The 25,033-nt window shown below is 40.8% G+C and overlaps 1 protein-coding gene across 1 annotated transcript; it reads right to left on the reverse strand.

Annotated features, from left to right (window-relative positions):
• Positions 1-265: 265 nt before the first annotated feature.
• On the reverse strand, positions 266-24,582 carry OLFM4 (olfactomedin 4). The gene is made up of 6 exons (XM_015851696.3): positions 24,426-24,582; positions 22,281-22,358; positions 17,574-17,726; positions 11,584-11,796; positions 10,497-10,650; positions 266-2,492 (listed from the first exon to the last, which is right to left on the reverse strand). Exons 1-6 carry the CDS (start codon positions 24,504-24,506, stop codon positions 1,699-1,701), a joined length of 1,473 nt encoding a protein of 490 aa, XP_015707182.2. The 5' UTR covers positions 24,507-24,582; the 3' UTR covers positions 266-1,698.
• Between the last annotated feature and the right edge of the window lie 451 nt (positions 24,583-25,033).

The raw sequence follows: 25,033 nt of genomic DNA on the forward strand, positions 1-25,033 counted from the left end.
GCTTCCAACATCTCCAGTAGCATCTCAGCTTGCTGGAGAAATGCTACCCTAACCATCTAACATATTTCAGTGTGGGGAAATAAAACTCCTCTCATGAACTTGTTGACATACTGATTCACACCTTGGTGTTGTTGCTGGAGCTGTGTAAGCACACTAAGCCCAAGTGTGTGCAGTGATACTCATTTGGTGAGCCTGGCTTCCTGTTGAATCCCCAAAGTTGTCTACTTGCCACAAGGAGTTTCACATGACTACAACACAGCTGAGATTCTTTGAAATATTTTTAATTAAAACAAAACCAATTATTTGCATATGTATTGCTTTTGATTATCAGAAGACACAAACATGTTTGCAAAGGTAGCGGAAGTAAATGAATTACATGAACTGCTTTCTTCATCGTAGACTTCTGAGTTTCAGTATTTCAGCTTGTTTTCATGACATGATGAAGGTAAGACATTGATACAGTACACACATTCAGAAACCATTACACACCAGCCATTTAAAAAACTAACACATATCCAACTAGTTTGACCAGACTTCTGTTTTCCACAAGACCAGCTTGCCTTGCTGTAAGACAGAATTACACAGGGAATGAATTGGACCCTACAGTAACAAGGCTCTCAGAAATCCAATTGCAGAATGGCAAAACTGCTGAATAGAGGCACATTAAATAACACTCCTGTCATTCCATGGCAATGCATGATATATATATAATTGGGCTGTGGCCAATAAAGTCAACGGGAGGATTTGAAACAGCTTACAAGGGCATAAAGGAAAGGAAAAGTGTGTTTCTTGCAGTGCCAGGAAAATGGAGCCACAGTGACCACGAAACATGGCTAGACTGCAGTAAGCCCATCCCTAAGGCCAGGCTTCTGTACAAGGAGTTGCTAAGGGCAACAGATGGAAAACAGAGGACAGCAAAAGCAGTGCTGCAATTTTGGCCCCACAGTCACTCCAGGAAGCCTGCTTGGTGCTATGGCAGCTTGGGAGGAGGCTGAGGTGCTGGGAAGCAGCCACAGGCATGGCAGCGGCCTCACTGCATCAGCTCTGGCAAGGACAGTGAGCTCTGCATTGTCTCAGTCCCAGTGCCTAGTCTTCCTTACCCACAGTATGACTTTGAACAGCAAAGTGCATTTCTACTCCCAATCCTGAAGCCTTGAGCCCAGCTTCTTCTGCATCTACCTGAGAAATGGGCAGCTGTCTTCATATCAAGTCCTGTTTCCTACACTATTTTAAAGCTTGTATTAATTTGTTGAGGCTTCAATACACTCTGACAAAGTTCAATGGAAATTCTTTCTTGGTTCCTGAGTGCCATGTCTGTGTTACGTAAGTGCCTATCAGTGGTTAATTAGCTTCTCAGTCAGCAAATAGCCTATGCCCACCAATTTCCGCAAGCAAAATGTACTAAATCTACACTCTAAATCTGCCCTCAGAAGCAAGACAATTGTAAAGCACCAAGCACCAAAAAACATCAATCAAAACCTGAAGAACCCAGTACTTCCAAGCACGATGCCATTAATACAAATGATCAGAGTAGTCAATTCTTTAAACGAGAGTAATGGAAGCAATATATGTAACACCCAGAAACACAGTACCTCAGACTAGACAAACCCTGTAGTGTTGATAGCATTGTCTAAAGGCATATCACATCTCTTATTTCTGCTGCTGCCACTTCCACAGAATGCTTGTGTCAGTGAGATACTAAGGCTGGAAGGTCACATCGTATCTTAGGAGGTAACCATCATTGTAAACATACAGTCTATGATCTGTGGGGTTATAAGCAAGACTCTGGATTGTGTCTAACTTTTTATCCATGATGACACTTACACGACCTTCTTCGCCAGTACTTGTGTCATACATGTAGAAGATTTCCTCTTTCCTAGTGCTCAGTGTCCTTGTGGCGTACAGAATGCCACATAACATGAAAGCATTGGAAACAGATGGCTTGTACTGTCTTGTCTGCCAAGTATTTAGCACATCAAGTGTGGTCTCATTGAGTTTGCTAATCACAATGTTGCCCATGCTATTTTCTGTTGAATAGATTACCCACAACCCACTTTCATCCACAGCAAAATCTATGTCTTGATATGATACACCTGCATATGAGAAACGGTTATTAACAGCAGCAGAGGGAAGGGCCTTACGCACAACCACATTGTTTGTATTTATATCATACTTGGCTATCTCTGATGAAGTATAAACATGATAGTAGAAAAAATTATTGTAAAGAGCAGCACCACTTCCTTCCCCATACCTTAGTCTTCTTTCATACTGTGTTTTAAACAGCAGTAAATCATCAAAGGAACCATAAGTTCTAAAATATTCAAAATATCTCCCAGAGGTTTCCAGTGGTGCAACCCAATAGATTTCTTTCTCAGGGTTGGAGGGAGAATAATCTCTACCCCAGGAGCCATATTTGTAGGAAAATCCTCTCCAGTTCAGCTTTACAACATAGGGCTGGCTAACATTCAGCAGTCCACGGTGAATGCAGCTACCTGCAATGGAAGAGAAAAAACAGGTTTTCCAAATGCCATCATTAAGAGAGAGGTTTCGCATAGCATAGTCTCTACAGCGTGCTTACTGAGGATTAGCTCTGTGGCAAAGCACAGACAAAAATACATAATTTCACATGTAAAAGAGTTCCGTTAGGACCAAAGAGTGTTTCAAGCTGACTTAGAAAGTTGATTAAAAAAAATAATAATAATTCATTTTTTAAAAATGGAGTATACATAATTACAGTGAATATTGTGACAAGGAAAAATAAATACATAAAAGACAGGGGACATTCATCCTCAACCAGGATTGATTTGCAGAAATTAAGTGCTTACTGCATCATTCCAGACAAGGGACAGATTTGATATGTGGTGCACTTGGAAATCCCTTGGTAAATACAATTTCAGAAGCATTTTAGGCTATTTTCTACCTCAGTAAATGGAGACTGCGAGATGGGAAAGAGAAGCATCTGATTTCTGTGTATTTTATTGAGGAGGGGTAGGAAGGTGAAGTAGCAATAGTAATTCCAAGGCACCATTTCAGATTAGCATTCTACTGTCAGAATCACAGTTATGAAACAGTGCATCACAGTCACATGGTGCCTTCCACCTCAGGCCCTCAAACAAATCTGTATACAGTATCAATTACAGCCTACAAAATAGAGATAAGTATCAATCCTAGTTTTCAGATGAAGCAACTCTAAAGAGACTCTAACTTCAAGATAAGATTCTATGTACCGGAACATTTTTATTTTCCATATGGCAGCTATGAAGCCATCCCCAGGAACATGGAAATATATTTTTCTTCATTTTGTCATCTAAAATATTCTACTTCCTTTGCACCTAAAGAACACACATGCTTTTGGGATGAATAGAATTTGTTCCACATTTACTAGGAGCAAACCACAAATTGGAATATTCAATGATGATGAACAGCATTTGGAAAGAAAACGTCCAAATGCATCTACAGTGAATACTTTACTCTTAATGAACATCGTTGACATTCTGTTTTCCTGATAAACACTCAGCATCATCAACCACTGGTGGAAAAAAATCTTGATTTAGAAATGTTTATAGAATCATAGAATCACCAAGGTTGGAAAAGACCTAAAAGATCATCCAGTCCAACCGTTCACCTATTACCAATAGCTCCCACTAAATCATGTCCCTCAACACAACATCCAGTCGTTCCTTGAACACCCCCAGGGTCGGTGACTCCACCACCTCCCTGGGCAGTCCATTCCAGTGCCTGACCACCCTTTCTGAGAAGTAATACTTCCTAACATCCAGCTTGAATCTCCCCCGCCATAGCTTGAAACCATTCCCTCTGGTCCTATGCAACTTTGCTAAGCCCAAAGCTGCTACTGGCAAAGCCTGCAGACTTTTTTCAAATGTAAATATTAGCATTCTATACAGCTGCCACAAAAGGGTCCCACGCTTTTCTTTATAAAGGTATTCCACCTGTGGGAGTGGAAGTAGAAATGTCAAGTGACTGAAACTAGCTCTCTGGCTTAATGTTACTCAGAGAAGTTCAAGAAAGGCTTAGATGTTGTACCACTGTGAGATAATGCCCCATGCCACATTGGCATCTCCCTTGGGGTCAGCACTGAACCCTGAAGTAAGTCTGCATGACTGAGTGCCCAGTTTATGGCAGAAGGGGTGACACATGTTGAGAACAAAGTCATGTTAGATCCCAGCCCATTTTAAGTCCTGAGATTCTCTCAGCTGAAACATGTGATGGTCTTGGTTGAACACTCCTTCCCTCCTTCCAGGAGGAGAAGGAGTTGAGAGAGGAGGGTTTGTTCAGCCTGGAGAAGGCTGCAGGGTGGCCTCGTTGCAGCCTTCCAGTACCTAAGGGGAGCCTATAAACAGGAGGGGAGTCAACTGTTTGAAAGGGTAGATAATAGCAGGACAAGAAGAAATGGTTTTAAGTTGAGTAGGGAAGATTTAGGTTGGGTGCCAGTGGGAAGTTTGTTACTGTGAGAGTGGTGAGGTGCTGGCACAGGCTGCCCAGAGAGGCTGTGGATGCCCCATCCCTGGAGGTGTTCAAGGCCAGGTTGGATGGGACCCTGGGGAGCATGGTCTGGTATTAAATGTGAAGGTTGGTGGGCCTGCCCGTAGCAGGGGAGTTGGAGCTTCATGATCCTTGAGGACCCTCCCAACCCAAGCCTTTCTATGATTCTATGATTCCATGCCACAAAGAATCACGGCATACCAACATTCCTGGCTCTGAGAAGATGAGTATTTAAACACGCATTTAAGTGCTTTACAAAGGATAAGCCCCTGGAGCAGAAAGCTCTTTTCCAAATATAGAACACCAGGAAAGCACTGCTGTGTGGCCAGCCAGGCTGCATCTCTGGAAATGGCACATAGCACAGTGCCTCAGCACTTGGCACAAACACTCATGTTTGAAGGTGCTTACACCTCAGCTCATACAACGGGAGAAAGCTAAGCAGAGAGTGCAAAATGGCTTGCAGCCTGCCAACTCCACGTATCAATTTGAACTGTGTTTTTCTTATATGTCTATTATGTATTGTTACCTCCGGCATGAGAGCTTCTTTAAGCTGGTGACATATTGAATATATTACCACAATTAAATCACAATAAACGTATCTCAGAATTAAATGGTTATTAAATGCTCCAAATCTCTTGATTTGTTTAGAAAAGCAGAGCACCAAAGCTTGCAGGTAGTGGAGCACTTCTAAGCTCATCTATATGCGACCTCAAATAATTTTTCATGTCATTAAGCAGAACACAATTCCAGATTTATTTTAATAATTCATACATTGTTTCATAAATAAAAAACAAACGTGTGTTCAGCAGAGAGACCTTTTTTTTACAAAAGAAATAATAAATTATTATTTCTTCCCTTAAAGAGATCTCTCTGCTGAACACTTGTTTGGTTTTTATTTATGAAACAATGAATTATTAAAATAAAGTTAGAAGCATGTTCTGTTTTAATGACATCAAAAATTGTCTGCGGTTTCTGTACAGAATGTGCTTGATTTTGATTTCCTTGAAAACTATCCCAGATTTTTTTTTGTTTTTAACCAGAAAACTCAGTGGTAGTCAGGGGGTGATTTGTCTTCCGCACGGGTTCAGAGGAGCTCACTGCTGTTTATTCAGTCCAACCCTGCCTTCCTGTCTGGATCTTGTGGGGAAAAAATGCACGAAGGGAACAAAGTGTCATGTAATTTTGTAAATATTAGAAGGCACTTGAAATAAATTCATATGCATTATGCAAACTTTCACATCTTTAACTCCTTTTTGTACTGTTTCAGGCTATTGATAAATTAAGTCCTGGTATTTTCGCCTTCCCTTGTTTCATGCCTGTGTAGCAAATAGAGGACAGAAGGGCTAATACAGGTACATAAACACAGGCATCTTCTGCTTGCTGCATAAAGAACCAAAACCTCAGCTCAACTGCTTACTAATCCTTCTGATTCATTAGAAAAGAAGCCGTCATTCAGAAGTCACAACTGAAAAGAACCCGACTTCCCTGGCTGATGGGCTGCAGAACTGAGCATGCACAAAACATGGTTTTGGGTCTCATTTCTCCAAGCAAGTAGCTGCATGCAATTGCAGAAGGGAAGGGACCATACATGTGGAACCCACATTTATAGGAAGTCCCATGAAGAACACAGAGCTCATCAGCAAGCTGGTGCTCCACTCTCAAATGTGCTCCCATGCACCAGATGTGCATCCTCCTCTCCCAGCAGATGACCCACTGCATCCAGATGTGTGAGCTGTTACCCGATGTTACTATGGCTTGAGACACAGGAGGCAGAGCTTCACAGGAAAATTCTTAATTTTGCTATCTCAGTAACATGAAATCCCACAGGCACCTCAGCCTTCACCAGTACCACTGGGAATGAACTCAAACTAAGGGAACTGCAATCAGAGCAGGCACAAGTTTACATCTAAAAGGGGATGGATTGAGGTTATGTAGGATGTAAAATTTAAAGTAAAAGTGAATTTGTTCTAAAACTCCAATATGAATGCCTGAGTTTCAGGATTAGTCTGCATCAAGTCTTCCTCCTGCTGAGAACTATTCACCAGTAACTTGAAATTCTTAATTTCTTAATATACAAAAGCTGAGGGAAAAGCTTTACTCTTTTTTTTTCCTTTTTTTTTTTTTTTTTTTTTTGCCTTTGAGTTTTGTTTGACTCATTTCTCCCTGTTGTCTCTCTCAGATCATTTCAGTGAGATGTGACAAAAAAAAATCTGCTGCAGAATCCTCAAAGAACCATCATGGGGTCCTTTGCTTTCTATATTTGTCCTGACACAGCCAGATTAAATCAGCACAGAGGAAAAACAAATGGATAAATATTTTTTCCCACCAGACTGGTGAAGAGAGAGAAGTTGGGCCCTGCTTCAGACAAGAAAGATAGTTATAATGATGAGGATGAGTAAGTATGTATTTACTGATCCAATTTCAGATACCCACACCTTCAGTTGGAAGACCAGGCAAATGAAGACCAGAGATTTCCCTCAGATACATTGTTTGAGAAAGAGAGGCTGCTCACTCTGGAAATAAGGCAGCAAAAGCCTTAGGGGATAGAGTCAGAGGGGCTGTGTAGTACAGCATTGAGAAGCAAGAAGCTTTAATTAAACTTGCCTTTAGACTCATAGTCTAAGACAGCTTGGGGATTATCCAAACTCTCTCTGGTTCATATTGCCTACCCAAAATATGCAGGAGAAAGGAAGAAGGAGGAAAGAAAATGCAGTCTGAAAACAGGACAAAGAGTCAGTTTAATACAAACATTATAAATATAATATGAACTAAAAGCAGGGCAAGGCCAAGTGGTTTGGCAGGAATTCAAGGCATTCAGGCTTGCAGAGAAAACGTATGGAAATTTTGTTCAAATGCTCAAATGGGTGCTGGAGAGCTTTAAAGCACTAGGTGTGAGCATCCATGCAAAGCCTTCAAAGTGACCATCCAGAAAATGCAGCTCTCTCACATACTTACTCCATCTCCCCAAGCAATAATGTTGTTCTACCACCACTTGTTTCCAGATACAGTCTGCAGTACATATAATTGCTCTGCAAAGTCTCTGCCCAGAAAATATTTGCTGCCCATTAGGAACACTGTGTCACGATATTCCAGTCCTGCATGGATTAGCAGTGGTCTGATTCTACACAACACTCAGGTTATCTGTACAGCTGGCACCTCCAGTGGTTAGAAAACTTGCCAGCCCTCCACAGTTTGTCTGCTAGTCCATTCTGCCAGCCTTGGAATCATAGAATGGCTTAGGTTGGTAAATATCACTGAGCTCCAACCACCTTGCTGTGAGCAGAGTTGCCCACCAGATCAGGCTGTCCAGGGCTCCATCTAACTTGGCCTTGAATACCTTCAGGGATCTGCTCAGAGACCACCCTCAACCCAGAGGTGACCATGACAATACTCCCACACACATCTTCCAAGCATTCTGAATTTCCTTTTGCTGAAGGTACGATAAGAACTCACAAATGACACCAAAGGACATACTTAGATGATGCCAGTGGTGATCATTCACAATAAGTCACCACAGCCACTGAAGTTCTCATGATAGGACAAGAGATAACAGCCTTAAATTACACCAAGGGATGTTCAGTTTGGATAGTAGGAAAAGATTCTTCTCAGAAAGAATGTTGAGGACTGGAACAGGATGACAAGAAAGGTGGTGGAGTCACCATCCTTTGTGGTCTTCAAGAAACGTGGAGGTATGGAACCAAGTGGGAATGGTGGTGATGGGCTGACAGTTGGACTAGACAGCCTTAGTGGTCTTTTCCAGCCTTAATGATTCTATGATTCATACCACCTGGGATTTGGGCCATCTAGATAATTTTGTTCTCTGTCTCCCACACAGTGCAATAGCATGCAAAGGTACCTGCGACAGCTAGCACACCAGTCAGGAATAAGAAAATGCTAAAGTAATATCAATTAGGTCCCAGATGAACTCTATCCATCTCATCACCATGGCTTGAGAAGCAATACTAGTTAATTCTACTATAGTCATAGAACTGAAGAATCACTAAAGACCTCCAAGATCATCCAGTCTAACCATCAGTCTATCACCGCCATGCCATGTTCCTAAGTGAGATCACTCTATACAGTTACATTTAATCCACCCCAGAGCTATTGACTTGTTCTGCACATAACCTGCCTACTCGTGCACAGAGCTGCACTGTGAAGCGCAGACCTCTCTCTTCCACTCTGTGAAAGCCCCACAGACGCTCACGTCAGCCACCCAGGCATAAAAGCAGCTCCTGCCTCTATCATTCATGGAAGGACACAGCATTCTTGTTCCAGAGCTCGCTACTTTCCCACCGAAACAAAGGTTTGCTGTAGGCTTGAAGATAAAGAAGCAGTTTCTTTCCACACACCGTCACTCACAATAAATCAATGAGACGTCCTTCAAATACTTTTAAAACATTGCTTGCTTTTTTTTTTCTTTTTTTTTTTTTTTTTTTTTTTCCTATTGTAGCATTTTAAGCCTTTGCTGAGCAGCAGAGGGGCCTTGAAATTTTGCTGTGCAGATTTTTAGTTCAGCTTTTTCTCCTGCCTGATCCCCAGACAAGGTGCTGCCCATGTATCCTGCCAGAGAAGCACAGCAGCTGCCTGTACCACCATAAAGCCCTGAGGAGATCACAGCAGGAATGTTGCTAACCCATGGAAAGCTTATATTTCTACTAGTCCCAGACTCTCACCTTTTCAACAAGACACGTGAACTTGCTGACCCAAATGCGATGAGAGGTAAAAGCTGGTGGGTGCAAATCAGTGCACACCTCATTTTTGCATGATGTCCTTTTGCATTTAATCTCCCTGATTTCTAGCCAGCTTATGTGAAAAAGCAGGGTTCTTCCCCCAGATACTGTGTGTAATACAGTGCTTACTCTTTTACAATACTCAGTCAAAAGGAACCCCTTGCATATAAAATAGTCAGGGGATCAATGCAGTCTGGTAAATCCTACCATCTGTTAGCTAGTGGAAAGCTTGACCCAGCACACCTCAGCTTGTGCTTCCCAAGCAGTTTGCTCCATTGACTTAGAGTTCCTCAGACTGCAGTTCACTTGCACTGTTATTTTTCAAACTGAGCACAGGCCAAGACAAAAACTACTCCAGTTGTAAGATAATTACCACATGCCCTATGTCAGCTGATGCTTTCTAAGGTGAGAGGGAATGGCCTCAAGTTACACCAGGAGAGGTTCAGGTTAGATATTGGAAAAAAAACTCATTCTCAGAAAGAGTGATAATGCATTGGCTGCCCAGTGAGGTGGCTGAGTCAATATACCTGGAGGTGGCACTGAGGGACATGATTAGTGGGCATAGATTGATGGTTGAACTGGGTGATCTTAGTGGTCTTTTCCAACCACAATGTTTCTATGATTCTATTATGAACTATGCTTTTGTTACCACAGATATAAGCTCAGAACACAACATTTCCTACTTTTAAAAAGAGTAAAGTCCTACTTCCAATGAAGTCAATAAGAAAACTCCCACTTGTTTCCCTGAAACCAAAATTCCCCCCTCAAGCTTCTTGACCTTTTTATTTAGAAGAGCCTTTTGCCTGTGAAGCAAAAGTAATCACGCAAAGCTACCTTTCCGAGTTTGCATACAAACAGCTTTAGCACATCAGTTGTTGCTCATAAATTCTCAAGCAGCTTTCAAGCAAAATTACCATGACATAAGTCACTTTCAGAGGAACCATTAAAAATCAAAGCTGGTCTGAAAAAAAACCACAGTTTCCCTTAATAATAATAACAAACTGGGAAAAATATAGAAGATATGGGAAGAGACTTGCTTTCCACACATTAGGTGAGAGGAAGTTTACAGCTTTTTAAAGATGAAACCAACTTATGTGTCTGCAAGAATTTGTTTCCTGCTCTCTCTTTCCTTTTGAGACTGTTGATAAAAGATTAGTAGTTGCTCGCTCGATTTGTCAGGACTGGGTAGTATCATAACAATTGTTCCTAATACCCGTGTATTGTTTTGCTCCTCACCTGATAAACAAGACAAATGCTTACCTGGTGGGAAATAAGGGGGTGCTGTGGTTTTGTTTTTGCTCTCTTCGCACTCTCTCAATTGGTTCTGAAGAGACACAATTTGTCGACGTATTGCAAGGATATTGTTTTTGTCCATTGATTCGAGTTGATTTACCAGTATAGTTAGATTTGTGATCTAAAGGGAAAAAACAAAGAAAAAGAAGAAAATTTTATACACCTGTCAAATTTATTTTATAGATATTTGCAGGCAGGTTTCATCGCATCACAGAAGACGCTGCAAAACATTCTTAAGGAATACCCTCTATTCTGCTAGCTTTACATTTCCAACAGTGCAATGTGATCTGCCTTGTCTGCTTTGACGCTCACCTCCACGCCATAATGCAAAATGGTGTTATTTTATACATAGTGTACAAATATCTAGTCGCTCCTAGATGAGCACACACTACTGTATGTGAGAAAGTACTTACTACTGCCTTGAAAAGTACCTTGAAATTTTATTTGCAAAGATAAGTAATGTTCTCAATCACCTACTTGATGATCTAGAGGACAGCGGAGAAACTAACGATATTTCATTTTCATAAGAAGCAATTATTCTCTCTAGGTGAGTGATTAATTACAATTTTGAAGACATGATTTATAGTCTGCTGGGAAGGTGATAGTCTTTCCCATTTCTTGATTTCATATTGATTGGGTCACTGCCCCAGCAACCAGAAACTAATTTTTTAATTATCTTAGTTAAAGCACAGAGGCTTTCAAGCATGGGTGTCAATAAATTCATATTTATTATAATAATTTAATAAGTTCATGTGCTTAATGCTGTGCAAAAAAAAAAAAAAAAAACTAAATCTCTTCCAGGAAGAGAGCTGGCAAAAGTAAAGAGGACCCCATTTGTTTGGATGGGGTTTTTGCTTTTCTGTACTCTGCATCAAGGAAAAAGGCATTAATAAATTTAAGGTCAAGCATTCCATTAATTTGTTCTGATGAAATACTGAAGTGATACCACTGGCTGCAATGGAGATAGGCTACGTTTCTCCAACCTAAACACTAAAGAGAGAATAGACGTTCTGTATATTGATGCCCTTTTGGCTAATTGAGATTCTAGCAGTACCTCCAAATATATTTGATCGATGATGACATTGCTCCCAACAACGCTGGATTTCAGCTGAGTGACCAGTCTTTCTAGGTCATTGATTTCCACTTTCAGTAACTGGAAGTCCAGTTCTGTGTAAGATATGCTGCTCTGTTCCATATGCTCCACTCTGAGGGTTATATTAAGAATTTGCTGTTGATATAGTTCAATCCTTTTTGAATACTCTTTAACCTTAAAGAAAGAGAGGGGAAAAAGGAAGAAAAAAGAAAAAAAATGTGCATATTCAGATCCAGGTTAACAAATACAGCAAATAAAACAAGCCTGTTTGGCATACTTATCGTATTTCTGAGTAGCCCATATATAACATACACATAGTTGATGTACTTACTCTTCACGTAAACAACGTAAACAAAATTCTCATCACATACATAAAAAATGTAAAACTTAACCCTCATTTATTGTTGGCAGTTCCACATAGTCCCCTCAGGAATGCCTGGGGATAACCGAAGGCAGAATTCTACCTGGAATCTTCCATATTTTTTTTAATTCTTTGCCAATATTGTCTCTGTGAGCTAATTTTATCCCCACTACGCCAACAACCTACAGTGGCAATTCTTTTATTAGGAAAGCTGAAACGCATTATCTCACGAAAGCAACCCAAAGAGGCTGAGAATTGCAATATAGGATTTCCACATTTTTCAGATTTACTTCTTATTAATTTAAAATCCAAATAGGATTTTAATCTGTGTTACATTTGAATTGTGTCAGAAGTTTCTAGAATTGGTTTTTGTTTCATCTTTGGGGGGAGGTGTAATATTTAAACGCCGTGTTAAAAATCAAATTGCATTTGAATGAAAGTGGAAATTTTATTGCAGTCTTTAGCTAAATTAATTTACATAGCTGCTTCTTCAGCCCTTGAACCATTAAACAGTTGTCCGGATGAATATGTTTTCACATATGTATCTGCTGAGATAAAGGTCACAGCACACGCATTCCAATGCAGAATTAATACTGTAAGAATATTATATAGACTTGCAATGTTCCTTTGAAAATTTAAGTTCCTTTAACATAAACACTTTGAGAGATTTTCTTATGCTTCATATAAATCACTTTTTTTTTTAACTTTAAGCCAGTATAATCATATCCCAAGAGTTAAGTAGGAGTAAATATTATTAGTTCATTGTACCAATAACTCCATATTTATACCTCAACTGCTATTTGTAGCATAAGCTCCTTTTCAATTTCTGTAACTATTACTTCTTCAATTGAAATACTTTTAGTTCCCATCCTGTCAATCATTCTTGCATTATCTTAATGTTTTTCCCCACCGCCTCTGGAATAGCCTTCAAAATCCTGTCAGGATGTGAAGACCACAGATTCGCTGTTTCTCTCAGCCTCTGAGACTGGAAGGCCAGCAAATACACATCAAATGAGTGAGTCCATGTAATTTTTTGCTGAATCTCTTGTGGTCTGAAGAATATGTATGGGAGTTTATGAAGAACAGAAAGGATCTTTTAAAATCACAAGATATCCCCATAATTGCTTCAGGAGAACCTTAAATGTCAAGGATCCCTTTTTAAAAGTATAATTTTCAGTATCAACATAACTACACTATAAATCTGAAATAAACAAGCATGCCACCACAAGCTGCAGCAGAAGCACTGTAACTCATGACACTGGATGCTCTGGATCTCCCAGGCTAGGCCTGGGGAAATAATAACTTAGCTATTTGTTACAGTTAAGGATCAACAATGACAGCATATAAAGACTTAGCTCCTCATATCTGGCGAAAAAGAAAGGCAGCTATCTAGTTCCTATTGGTCTATTAGGACAATTAGTCTCTTATTCTAACTGGTCTATTTTTAGTTTAATAATTAGTCTATTATTACACTAATAGTCCATCTAATAGTCCAAAGGATTATCAGCTCATCCCATACTTTGTTACTATTAACATTACCAACATTATTACTATTATTAGCATTTTTCTGATTGTTCTGTGCAGACCAAGTCTGCAAACAGCTGAAATAGATTCTTGGAATTAATTACGGCTACTTATTAGTGAGAAATCTGTGAGTCTGGAGCTTTCTCCAGGGTCCTGGGTTTCTGAACAAAGCACTGAAGGTTGGACCAAGGCATGCATCATCATTTCAGATTGCAGAGTGCTGCAGGACACAGACTGGAAGTTCTCCTTCCACATCAGACTGTCGTCATCCAGATAACTATCCAGGTCTTTCAAGGACACCAACACTATACTGCACAGCTGAGATCTGCCCATGTAAGCTGAGCCTAGGTTTGGTACTCTGCATTGCTCTGTACAGCCACACCAGCATCTCAATGGATTTAAGCTCATTGGAGCCCTAGCTAACCATTAGACAAATGCAGTTTTCTCAGCACTGGTGTTTTAACAGATCTATACTGTTTCTGCAGACAAAAGCAGAACATACACAGAGCACTGCTGTGCAGAGAGGACATTCCAGCTTGACCAGATCTGGCTCAGGGGTTTCTGTAACTGAGAAATATCAGTTGAAAAGGAAAAGAAAAAAAGAAAAAAAAAAAAAAAAAAAAGGGAACATGGTGTTTCTCTGTTGCTTGGCAGACAGATTGAAGCAGCTTGCAATTCCTGCTCTCCTATAGTATCTGTGTGCTGGCAACTGGCTGTTGTCTCTTGATGGACTGGCACAGAAATCCTGTGCATGGCCCACGTTTAGGGACACAGACCAACAACTGGTACTGGCTGCTGTCACATTTGTCATAAAAGCCATAAGTAGGGCATAATGAGTGCACAGAGCTTGAAATAGTCCTTCATAGGAAGAGAATGGAGAAATATGATGTATATGTAGGGGGGAAAAAAAGGAAAGAAAGAAAGAAAGAAAAAAAAAAACCAAAACCCTAGTCTCATTTGTTCCTCCACCCTCATGGAATGAAAAGGGCAGGAAAAATCTTCAATGCTCATATACTGTGTCATTTACCTGCAATTGGTATTTATCAAAACAGGTTTTGCAGCATGCAAACAGACACTTCTCCAGCATACGTTTGAAGACTACAGAAGGGGAACTGAAGTACAAGATGAAGATGCAAAAGAAGAAAAGAAAATAAACATGGGTAGATGAGAAAGAAGTGACAAACCAGCAGTCCTATAAAGCCACTTGGCCTGGGGCTTCAGGCATCTGTGACCTCCACAAACCCATAAGGAGCACAGCTGGCAAGCAGACTGCAAGCTGACCCTAAGAAAAATTCCACTCCAGGTTAATCTATTTTGAAAACAGTTCTTTCTAGTGGAAGGTAGGAGTGCTTTTTTCTCCTGTTTTTGTTAAGTGAGGATGCCGTGACCATTGTGAGTTAAGTTCTGAAAGATATTCCCTTTCCTTGGGATAAAGTGCTGATCCATCCCTGTTACTGAGGTGTCCTCTCACCTTTCTTATTGAGAGGAGCAGCCAATTCCCACTTTGATTTGAAAGGTTAATTTTCTTCTGTAATCATAATTATGCTGGCAAAGGTTGATGTGACAGAGGAAAAATTAGTCTGGTATTTTCAGCCTAGAGTTTGCACTCATTTGGCACATGAGAGCATCTCTTTATCTGCAAGTTTCCCTGCCTGCTGATTCTATAAAAGGACCCCCTTGCTTTTTTGAATTAGTGTACAATCAGGCAAAAGGTTAACGATTCAATCAGCCTGTTTATCTGGGACTTGTAGCACATGGAAAGCATCCTTAAGAGGGCTCAATCCTGAAGCTCTTACCCAGGAAAAGCTCCCACGAGTTTCAAAGGGTGTTTTAGAAGACTGAATAAAGCATGTGTTCTCGGTGTCCAAAAAGCAAGTACTCAGTAGAAATCCCCACTACTGTGGTGAGACTAGGTTGAGCAATATGGACAGACTGGGGTCTGAACTGCCAACAGAACTGCAGATGGCAGAATGATTCCCTAGAATTTTGTTCAAGATATTTTTTAACAACTATTAACAATGAGAACGAGACTTTCACTTCACTGTTCCATTATTTTCTTCTTTCTGTGAGTATTATGTTTATGATATGATATGATTTGGCAAAGGGTTGTTAGGGTACTATGGTTAGGCTGCAGTTGGACTTGATGATCTTCAAAGTCTTTTCCAACCTGGGTAATTCTATGATTCTATTATTATTACAACCAAGGTAGTATATGGGAATTCACAAGAAAGAAGGTTAAATATCTGTGTACAGAGTCTCATACATCACAAGATCTTAGATTAAGTTCAGGTATCAACAGGGCAGTGCTTAAAGACTTCTCCTTTCAGCAGAAAAACAACATCATAACTGAGATAATTTGCACACATACAGTTACACCAAAATACAATGTTTGTTTTTATTTCTGACCCAAAGTGTCTCTTTGCCTGTATCACACTGCAGTGTATGTCACACTTCATCTAAACAGATGCATTGTAACACTGCTTGGCTGATTGGTCTCGACAGGATGAAATCCAGTGAAGGTCAAGAACTGTCACTGTCTGCAGCTAGAATTGAAAGCCAAGGTCAGCATCTACACTACAGTACATTGCTGGGCACCTATAGACAATACAGTTATACCAGTTTATACCAGCCGGCAGCCTGGACATTAAAGTTCACAGTAAGGGTTCAGCTTGCCCTCACTTTAAAGGTGAGTTTCAGATACAAACTTAGACATCTAATTTCAGGTATCTATAGTAACCTGTGTCTTCCTATGAGCAAGATGCCTGAACTCTCTGTAGAGTCAATGGACATCTGAGGTTGTCCACACAGAAAAATCAAGCAGTACTTGAGATGCACTGCAGATCTGTGAAGCTGGCAGATACACAAACACCTTGAAGAATCACACCAAGTTTCTGTTTGGGAACTGTGGCCTTGCTTTTTTCCCAGTGCAATTAGTTTAAAATGCTGGCCGTGACCATGATGGGAACAGCACAAAGATCTGAAATCTCAGTGACTGTCATGGATCATTAACTGAGCATCACCTCCTTCCTGCAGGAGGACAAGTAACTCCTGTGCTTGTGAATAGTGGGGCTTCTGTCAGCTTGCCCTCCACATCCCCACTGAAAACTGAATGTGATTCATCATCAGCTTCAGTTCTTTCAAATCGACTGATTACAACTGATCTTTCCATAGGATCCTCTGCCTGTTGTTGTGATGTTTTATGCTTAATTTCTTATCTGTTCTTGATTATACCAGAGGAGGTTTATGAATATTTATGGTTAGATTTTATAATTTAATGCTGTGCCTTTTCTGCTGATTAATTCAAGGACACTTCATTCCTTAAGATGCCCGGTTCCTGAAGAAAATGCTTCCTGCTGGACACCTCAATCTGAGTCCTTAATATTTACCCACCATTAAAAGTCAAAGGCAGATTTCTGCCCTCACAGGCAGCTTCCCCTGCTGCACTGTAGCATGTGTAGGTCTGTCTGAGTTCCTCAGAAATGGATCTGAATTTGTACAACAAGCAGCCAAAGTAGCAGAAGAAATGTTTGCCTTTAAAAATAATACATAATTCAGCAGTCTCCCTGCCAAAGCCTCAGATGTTGACATAGAACTTTGTTTGCTGGATTGATTCTTAATCCACGAAAACAAAGAAAAGTAAGGGGACAAATATTCACCTATTTCCTCACTCTGAGATGTGTTGACCTCACTCCTCTTTCCATTCATTTCCCTCTTGCAATATGGCTGGCTTGGTACTAATGATAGCACATGAAAGAGCAGGAGGGTTGGCTTCCTCCAGCAATCACAAACCAATAAAAATGAGCCAGAAGAGGAAAAATACAACCCTCCTTCCTAAAATGCCATGTGCCTCTATAGCTGCAAGGGCCTAGAAAACAAACTAAAGATACTCAAATGTATGGCATGCTGCAGTGTCAGACATTTGAGATTTAATCACCCTTCTCCATGTCCTCCTTCCTGCTGTTTGAAAGACAGGTCACTGGAAAGTGCTGACTGCTGTACTCCTTCACAGGAAACCGTTTTTCAGCCAATATACAATTGTTCTATTTGTGAGAAAAGAACACCTTACTTGAGAAAGCTCTGCTTCAAATTTCTGCAAGAGTGTCGTGGCTATCACTTGTAATTCCTCGGCCTTCTGAACAGGAAAGGTGGTATCCGGCAAGTACACAGAACACTGACAACTTCCATGGTCATCCAGAGAGCCAGTCACGTTGGCAAAGAGCTGCAAAAACAAGGCAATAATGAAAGAAAAATGTTAATATTCTTCTCTAGAATAAATAGATAATGCCTGACCATAAACTGACAATCATAGGATCAACAACTTTGTCATCCCTGGCAGTGTTCAAGAAGCATCTGGATAGGGAGCTAGGAGATATGGTTTAGTGGTTTTCTGTAGGTATGGTAAAGGGAGGACGGTTGGACTAGATGATCTTGTAGGTCCTTTCCAACCCTGTGATTCTATGATTCCTTTCCAACACAAGACATACCATGATTCTACGATTCTATGAATATTGTGGACAGTTATCCTATGATAATGAAAATTTAACCAGGAGCTGAGCAACCACACAACAGCAAGAACATAATAACTTAGTATCTTATGTCCTACATTTACTGCTCTGTTAATCCAAATTGAATTAATCAGATCATCTAGTTATTTGTTATTTCCATTCATAGAGCTGAAAGCAGCAAAATAGAAAATAGTGACTGGGAAAGTTTTGAAAAGAAACATGCATTGTTTGAAATTTCTCAGCCAGACCCAGCAAACAGGCATGAATTTAATTATCTGCTATTGAAAAGTGAAGAACTAAATATTCAGGCTCGACCTAATATAGGGATACCTCCTTTCCTACAGTGTTGAACATCACACCTACAGGTCACAGCCCACTCATCCTCAGCCATGGATAGCTTGCAAGACTGTGACCAGTGCCATTGGTATGAATTGCGTTGTCCTGGCTGTCTGCATGCTCAGAGCATCTCCACCAGAGACATGGATATGGTATTTGGAAAGGTCAGGGCTGGCAATTCAAGGTCTTGCCATAATTTACAGCCAAATCCCATAATTTCCTATAATCACCAGGTTTAATTCAGAGCATGTTTGGGGCAGTGAAATATTTGGCTTCTGTTTGTACACAAAGCACTTGCCAGTTCATAAACCTATGACAAATTTATTAATAGATTTATTTATTGTTACTTTAAAATATTCTGGCACATACTTCAGTGCCGCTGCATATTTTAAAGCTAGAAACTTGCTCTTTAAATACACTTCTTTCTATAATCTCTCCTCTTGCCTTGCATAAATCCCAGCGTTATTCATCTATTTTCTTATTCTCTCTCCTTAAAAATAAAAGGAAGCAAACAACAAAACTATTAACCAAAAGGCAAAATTTCAGCACTTCTTCTCTCACTTTTTCACAGTGGTTTCAATTAACTTCCTCGCCACCCAAACAGCCCAGAGCATGCAGTGATGGCCAGCAGCAAAGCCCAAGAATAGAGCAGCAGCAAGAAGGACTGATCCAAGTTCACACTTCTGGCACCTCTTTCTGCAGCCAATACAAACAGCATGTGCCTCATTTTGAAAGAAATCATGAAAAGACCTTTTATCTGTGTTATTCAAGCACCATGGTCCTTAAAACTTCACTCCAGGCCAGACTACTAAGGACATTTAACATGAAAAGAAGCAAAGAAGTATCTTATAGCATGCAAGAGTGACCCAGAATGTCATTTCTATTGATTTTTCTGCCAGATAGGTTACAAAAGCACTTCTGAATAACACACTGAAAATATACTGCAAACTAATTCTGAGTACCTTTAAAGATACATCTAACAGAATGTAAACTATGATTCTGTGATTCTATTATGAAAAAAATAAGTCCCTAAGTCCTTAGGTATTAAGAATGGGTCACTTGGGAGCTTTTGCATCTCTGATTCCTCTATATGGGCATGATAAGGATGGTATATTGCTCAGCAATAACAGGAAAATAAACAGGTAGGAGAAAAAGAACAAAGGAAGAAATAAATATGGCTTACTGAATATCTGTAGGACTGTTGTGTACACTGGCATACTAACAATTTGGTGGAAGGTCTTGTATTCCATCCCTTCCATATATAACAGACATTATATATGTGTGTACATATTTAATATATATGCATGCATATGCTAGGAGAGAGTATACTACATACAGAGCAGCATAGTATGCACTATGCATATGTATGTGTTTCTATATATATAAATGTGTGAAATGTATGTTTTACATTTCACTAAACTACAGTCCTAACTATATAGAGCCATCCATCTTTTTTTTCTAGTGGTACAATGCTTATGGTAAATAAACTCTTCATAAAGTTTACTCCATTGATCACCCAAAATGATCTTGCAGAACAACCTCCAACTTGGGCATTCAAATTCCCTATGAAAAACAATCATTCTATTTTAATATTTGTGTTGAAAGAGAGCCTAGAGTTGAAGACAGAGCTTCACTGCACTCAGTGCTATTTATATGCATGCCAAGAGACAGTTTCCCCAATGGAGAAGACAGCCTGGGCAGGGAAAACTGTTTCTTCTCTTCCACTGACATTGCTAACTTCAGGATCGTGATATTGATGAGAAAAAGAAGTGTTTTTTAGTTAAGCTCCTCTTGGGTCAGCAAGTGTTTCAATCAAGATATAATATCAAATGATGACCGCATAGCAAAAACATCTTTCCTTATCCTATGGAAAAAATGCACAGGACAGGCTGTTACTTTTGATGGAGTTGTATGTTTTTAAGTTTAAGAATTTACACTGAATCTTTAAATGAGAGCAAACTGTCCTAGCCTACAGCAAGGACTTGACAGCAGCATTTCACTGTAAAATTAAGCTGTTACATATACATATTTGAAGCTATGAGAAACACTCCTTTCCCACATCCCTTCAATTTAAGAAAGATACCAAAAGCCAACAGGTATCTGATCTGCTGAAAACCAGAAAATGTATTCATTTGCCTAAACTGTAAATTAGAGTTACATCCTCAAAACAGCCTAGCCATTTCAGTGCTTAATTTCCAGCTACATTGCATCCCAGTGGCATTCACGATTCTAAATTAGCTTCTCACTCTTTCTAAGACAGAATCTGATCCACAGAAACCATATGGCAAGGACAGGAACCATCTCAGTTGTACAAGGAGATGGATGGGTTTGGGGTCCCACTGCTAACTCCATTTAACTTTTTAAGCTCTCAACTGGAGGTGGAGATTTAACACGCTCTTACAAGAGGTTCTTCCATACATCCCACACTGGGCTAGCCTGGGTGATGAAAACCTGCTGTCAAGCTGCCTACTGTCTTTGACTTGAGCTGGAGCTGTGGTTTGGGTAAACCTTGTTCTTGATGCTTAGGTTTCAGGACCGCTCAGAGCAGTCATAGCCTGTAGAATCATCTCCAAAGCAAACATTTTACTAACAGAGACCAAATTCTGAAATCCACAGACCTTGGATTTGAGCACTGTAATGGAATTTTCTCAAAAATCAGGTTCAAGTCCCTCTACCAGTAAATAGTTGAGTAAAATCTGAACGAAGTAGAACAGGGAGAATCAAGATTTTCCCTCTCATCAACCTCTAGAGGACTCTTTTTAGAGGCGACAGAATATTATTTCAAGGCTCTACTCTCATTTGCATGAGGAGGACAGAACTGAACAGAAGCCTTCCCCTTCCTCCAGGGAGGTCGTCACCACCAAACTGTTTGAAAATCTGTCATCAGATCCCTGTGGCCCAAACTGTTTCATGTCTGGGATGCAGCTCAGTAGTCATAAGGGCTGTATCAAATCATTGGATGTGACCAAAGCACAGAATTGACATGGCAACAACACTGGCAATTTTGGGAATTCATCTCATCATGGATCCTAGATCATAGAATTGTAGGGGTTGGAAGGAACCTCCAGAGATCACTGAGTCCAATCCCCTTGCGAAAGCAGGCTCCCTGCATCGGGTTGCACAGGTAGGCATTTAAGGGGTCTTAAATATCTCCAGAGAAAGAGAATCACAGACTCTCTGGGCAGCCTGTTTCTTCACCCTCACCATGCAGAAGTTGTTTTGCATATTGCTATGCTCCAGTTTATGGCTATTTCCCCTTTGTCTTGTCCCCACAGACCACTGAAAAGATGTTGGCCATGTCCCTTTGTCTCTCACACTTAAGGTATTTATAAACATGAACAAGATCACCTCTGAGTTTTCTTTTCTCCAGGCTGAACGGATGCAGTTTGCACAGCCTTACCTCGCAGGGGGAGATGCTCCAGGGCTTTTATAATCTTTGTGTCTCTCTGCTGGACTCTTTCCGGAGATCCTTGTCTTTTTTACATGGTGAGCCCAGAACTGGAAACAGTGCTCAAGACGAGGCTTGACCAGGGCAGAGCAGAGGGGAAGGATCACTTCCCTTTACCTGCTGGCCACGCTCCTTTTAATGCACCCCAGGATGCCATTGGCCTTTTTAGCCACCAGGGCACACTGCCGGCTTGTGGCCAATCTGCCATCCACCAGAACCCACACTTCCTTCTCCACAGAGCTTCCCTCCAGCAGGTCATCCTCTAACTTCAACTGACACATGCAGTTATTCCTTCCCATGTACATGACTCTACACTTGCTTTTGTTAAACCGCGTCTGATTTCTTACTGCAACATCTGGGTGGACTGACTTACCTGCATCAGGGTTAAACCTCCAAGTGACTATGTTGCATTTAAAAAAATGCATGGCAACTTCATAGCTATACTGTTTTCTGGACTTTATCGAACAGTTAGCAATGGTCATACCTTTGGGGAGGTGCTCTGGCTGGTAGTCTTCTCATTAAGCTGAGTAGTCAGATATTGAAGTGTGCTGACAGGAGAAGTCTAAAATGGAAAGGAATGCCTCTTTCAGTGCAAATTCCTGCATTTGGCACCTTCCCTTTTCCACCAGATAGCTGCCATCTTACAGCTATAGAGCACTTTGATTTTACTATGGGAGCCATCCCCACAACCTATAAAATTAATTGGCTTCTCTTGACAACCAGTGTTTCCCCAAGCACAGTGTCACTTTGCAGACACCTCGTTCCAAAGATAGGCTACGTGTGGCCAGAGGAAGGCAGGGGATGCTCAGCCTGATCAAGAGGTGTGAGCTGGGGCTCTGACAGACTGATCTGGCAGATCTATGTGGCAGTCGAAAACGACAGCACTGTGTCCCCCTGCCCTAAATTCACAGACTGCTGTTCTTCCAGAATTGGCATCTGCTCCCGGCTGCCCAGCTTGCGCGTCAGTCTCTCAGAGCATGACTTGTTGACCCTTCAATCTCAGCCATCAGGCTGCAAGCTGTGACAACTGGGACACGTGTTCACTGCAAAGGGGACAGCACCGTGCCATGGGGAGGGAGCATGAGGTGAGCTGCCATGCTTATCAGCTGGGAAGCCGATCCACCTGGGAGTCTTTTATGTAATAAGACAACATACATCCCTTTTAATGTTCAGATGTGAACATATGTGCCTCCCTGTCACAGAAAGGAGAGCAGCTGTCACCCTGGCATTGTGCATCCCTGGAGGTCTGCCACAACTACACGGAGTGTGCTGAGGATGGCATACCACAGTGATACAACATACTGATACCCACAAGAGAGCCTCACCAAAACCTGTGACAAGGTGTGAACTGCAACAGCACATCCTCAGTGTCAAATGGTGTGACAGACGAAGCACCAAATGGGCTTTCCCACAGGAGGACACCTATTGCTCAGTCTTACTGCATTTCCCAAATCCCAGCCCCCATTCCTGAGCCAGGATCTCCAAGTGGGCAGCAAAGGGGACAGCATGGACAAACTTTTGTGGGACAGTTTGTCAAAGCAATCCATTTGAACAACCATATGTGTGGTCAGGCATGGTGTGAGAGGAGGTAGTAGCAATTAAATTACACAAACACAGAACCAGTTTTAAGCTAAGCAGAATGAGGAGAAATATCTCCTATTTAAATGTCCTCTCTTCTGTTTATCAACATATATCTAAATCTCCTTCTTGACTTTTGCAGCTTCCTGTCCATTACCAAGGTAAATGTGCATTCCAGGAGGTGCTGCATCCACTGCCTGTGTCCACAGCTCTCCTAAATGTCAAAAAATGTAACTAGGTATTCCAGTTTGGTGACTAAACCAGACAGATCAGAGTCACCGAGAGACAAAGTGGAGGTCTTCCTAATGTTAACTATAGAAATACTAAAAGGCAGACTCTTGGGTCAAGCTAAAACAAAAGATTTTCTTTCAGTTGGGAATGCTTGAAAGCTATTTTGAAAACTTTTTCTAATAACAATTTAAGCTTAGTTTTAAGTTAATTAAAATATATAGAGAGAAAAAATCAAAACAAATCTCTCACTAATGCCATTTTTTACATATTTTCAAAGTTTTTTCCCCTCCTCCCTGTTACTTTTTTTCCCCATTTGATATCTTTGATTTTAACTTCTCTCATGCACAACCAGATATAGATTTAGGGGGAAGAAGGGGAACACTCCACGCAAAACACCCAGCATAGCTTTCATGTGCCTGGACAGCAATTATGACAGCAATCAAGCAGCTGGGAAAGCCCCCGCCTCCCAACTCCTTCCACATCAAAGATGTGTATTCTTTCCTGTTATAAGCCCTTTCTAATTAATTAGAAGCTACACAGAGCATTTAATATCCACTGAGATCCTCACTGGGAGTTGCACTCATCTAACCAAAGGCAGAATTTGGCTCTGATTTTAAACCCATGCCTCATTTTCACATTTATTACCCAGTCCCTGTACATTAGTCAAGGGGAGGATGGAGAAATACTTGAAACTTTCTCCATGCAAAGATCTCAACATTTGTCTAATAACTTCCCAACAACCTGAAAAGATTTTGCACCGATCTAAATGACATGAGAAGAACCAAAGGCACAAAGCTTGGATGATGAGATCCCTTCTTACCACTTCTGTCGCTGCCATCGTGGTTGCCTGTGCGATCGCGCCCTGCACAAGGAGCAGCAGAGCCACCTGTGTGTGCTTCATTTCTGCCAGCAGATGTGACAGCCAGGGGAATGGGAGCTCTTTTTATCATCGGGGCTGGGGATTTCCCCAGCCAAATCTTAAGGAACTTGCCTGATATTTTATGGGGGTTTTTGAGAAATGATGTCACAAAATCTTATGAAGGTGTTGCATTACTAACACACAAAGACAAGTTACTCACTGTCAGAAATTAATTGTCATCCAATTTCCTGAAAAGAAAGCCTTCTCACATAGTGTGTTATCTAATCTTAATCATGGTTGTGTAGGATAACAGGTGCTTATTTGCTACAGTGGGTTGTAAGAACTTCCTCTTAATATTAACTCAACCACAAAAATTCTCATAGATCCATCATCCTAATATATGCAGACAATACAGGTCTGGGTGGTATTTATTCCAGAGAAGAGCAGATCAGATGAGACTTATGCAACAGGAACACCCTCCATATACTTGAAAGCCCACCGGACCTTTTACAGTAAGTTAAATGTGGGGTCTTGGTTCTCACACCTCACAGGTGGGAAAAAATTTCCTC

This window comes from Coturnix japonica, chromosome 1 (assembly GCF_054131305.1).
Source record: "Coturnix japonica strain WE chromosome 1, WE-NBRP24, whole genome shotgun sequence".
Lineage (NCBI taxonomy): Eukaryota > Metazoa > Chordata > Aves > Galliformes > Phasianidae > Coturnix > Coturnix japonica.

What these genes read in the sequence shown, in the direction of transcription:
- OLFM4 (XM_015851696.3), bottom strand. Translation starts at nt 24,506, where the DNA reads ATGAAGCACACACAGGTGGCTCTGCTGCTCCTTGTGCAGGGCGCGATC. An exon ending in GCCAGAGCACCTCCCCAAAG is followed by an intron (nt 17,727 to 22,280) that starts GTATGACCATTG and finishes TTGTTTTTGCAG; the next exon opens with CTCTTTGCCAACGTGACTGG. An exon ending in TCGATCAAATATATTTGGAG is followed by an intron (nt 10,651 to 11,583) that starts GTACTGCTAGAA and finishes TTTTCCCTTTAG; the next exon opens with ATCACAAATCTAACTATACT.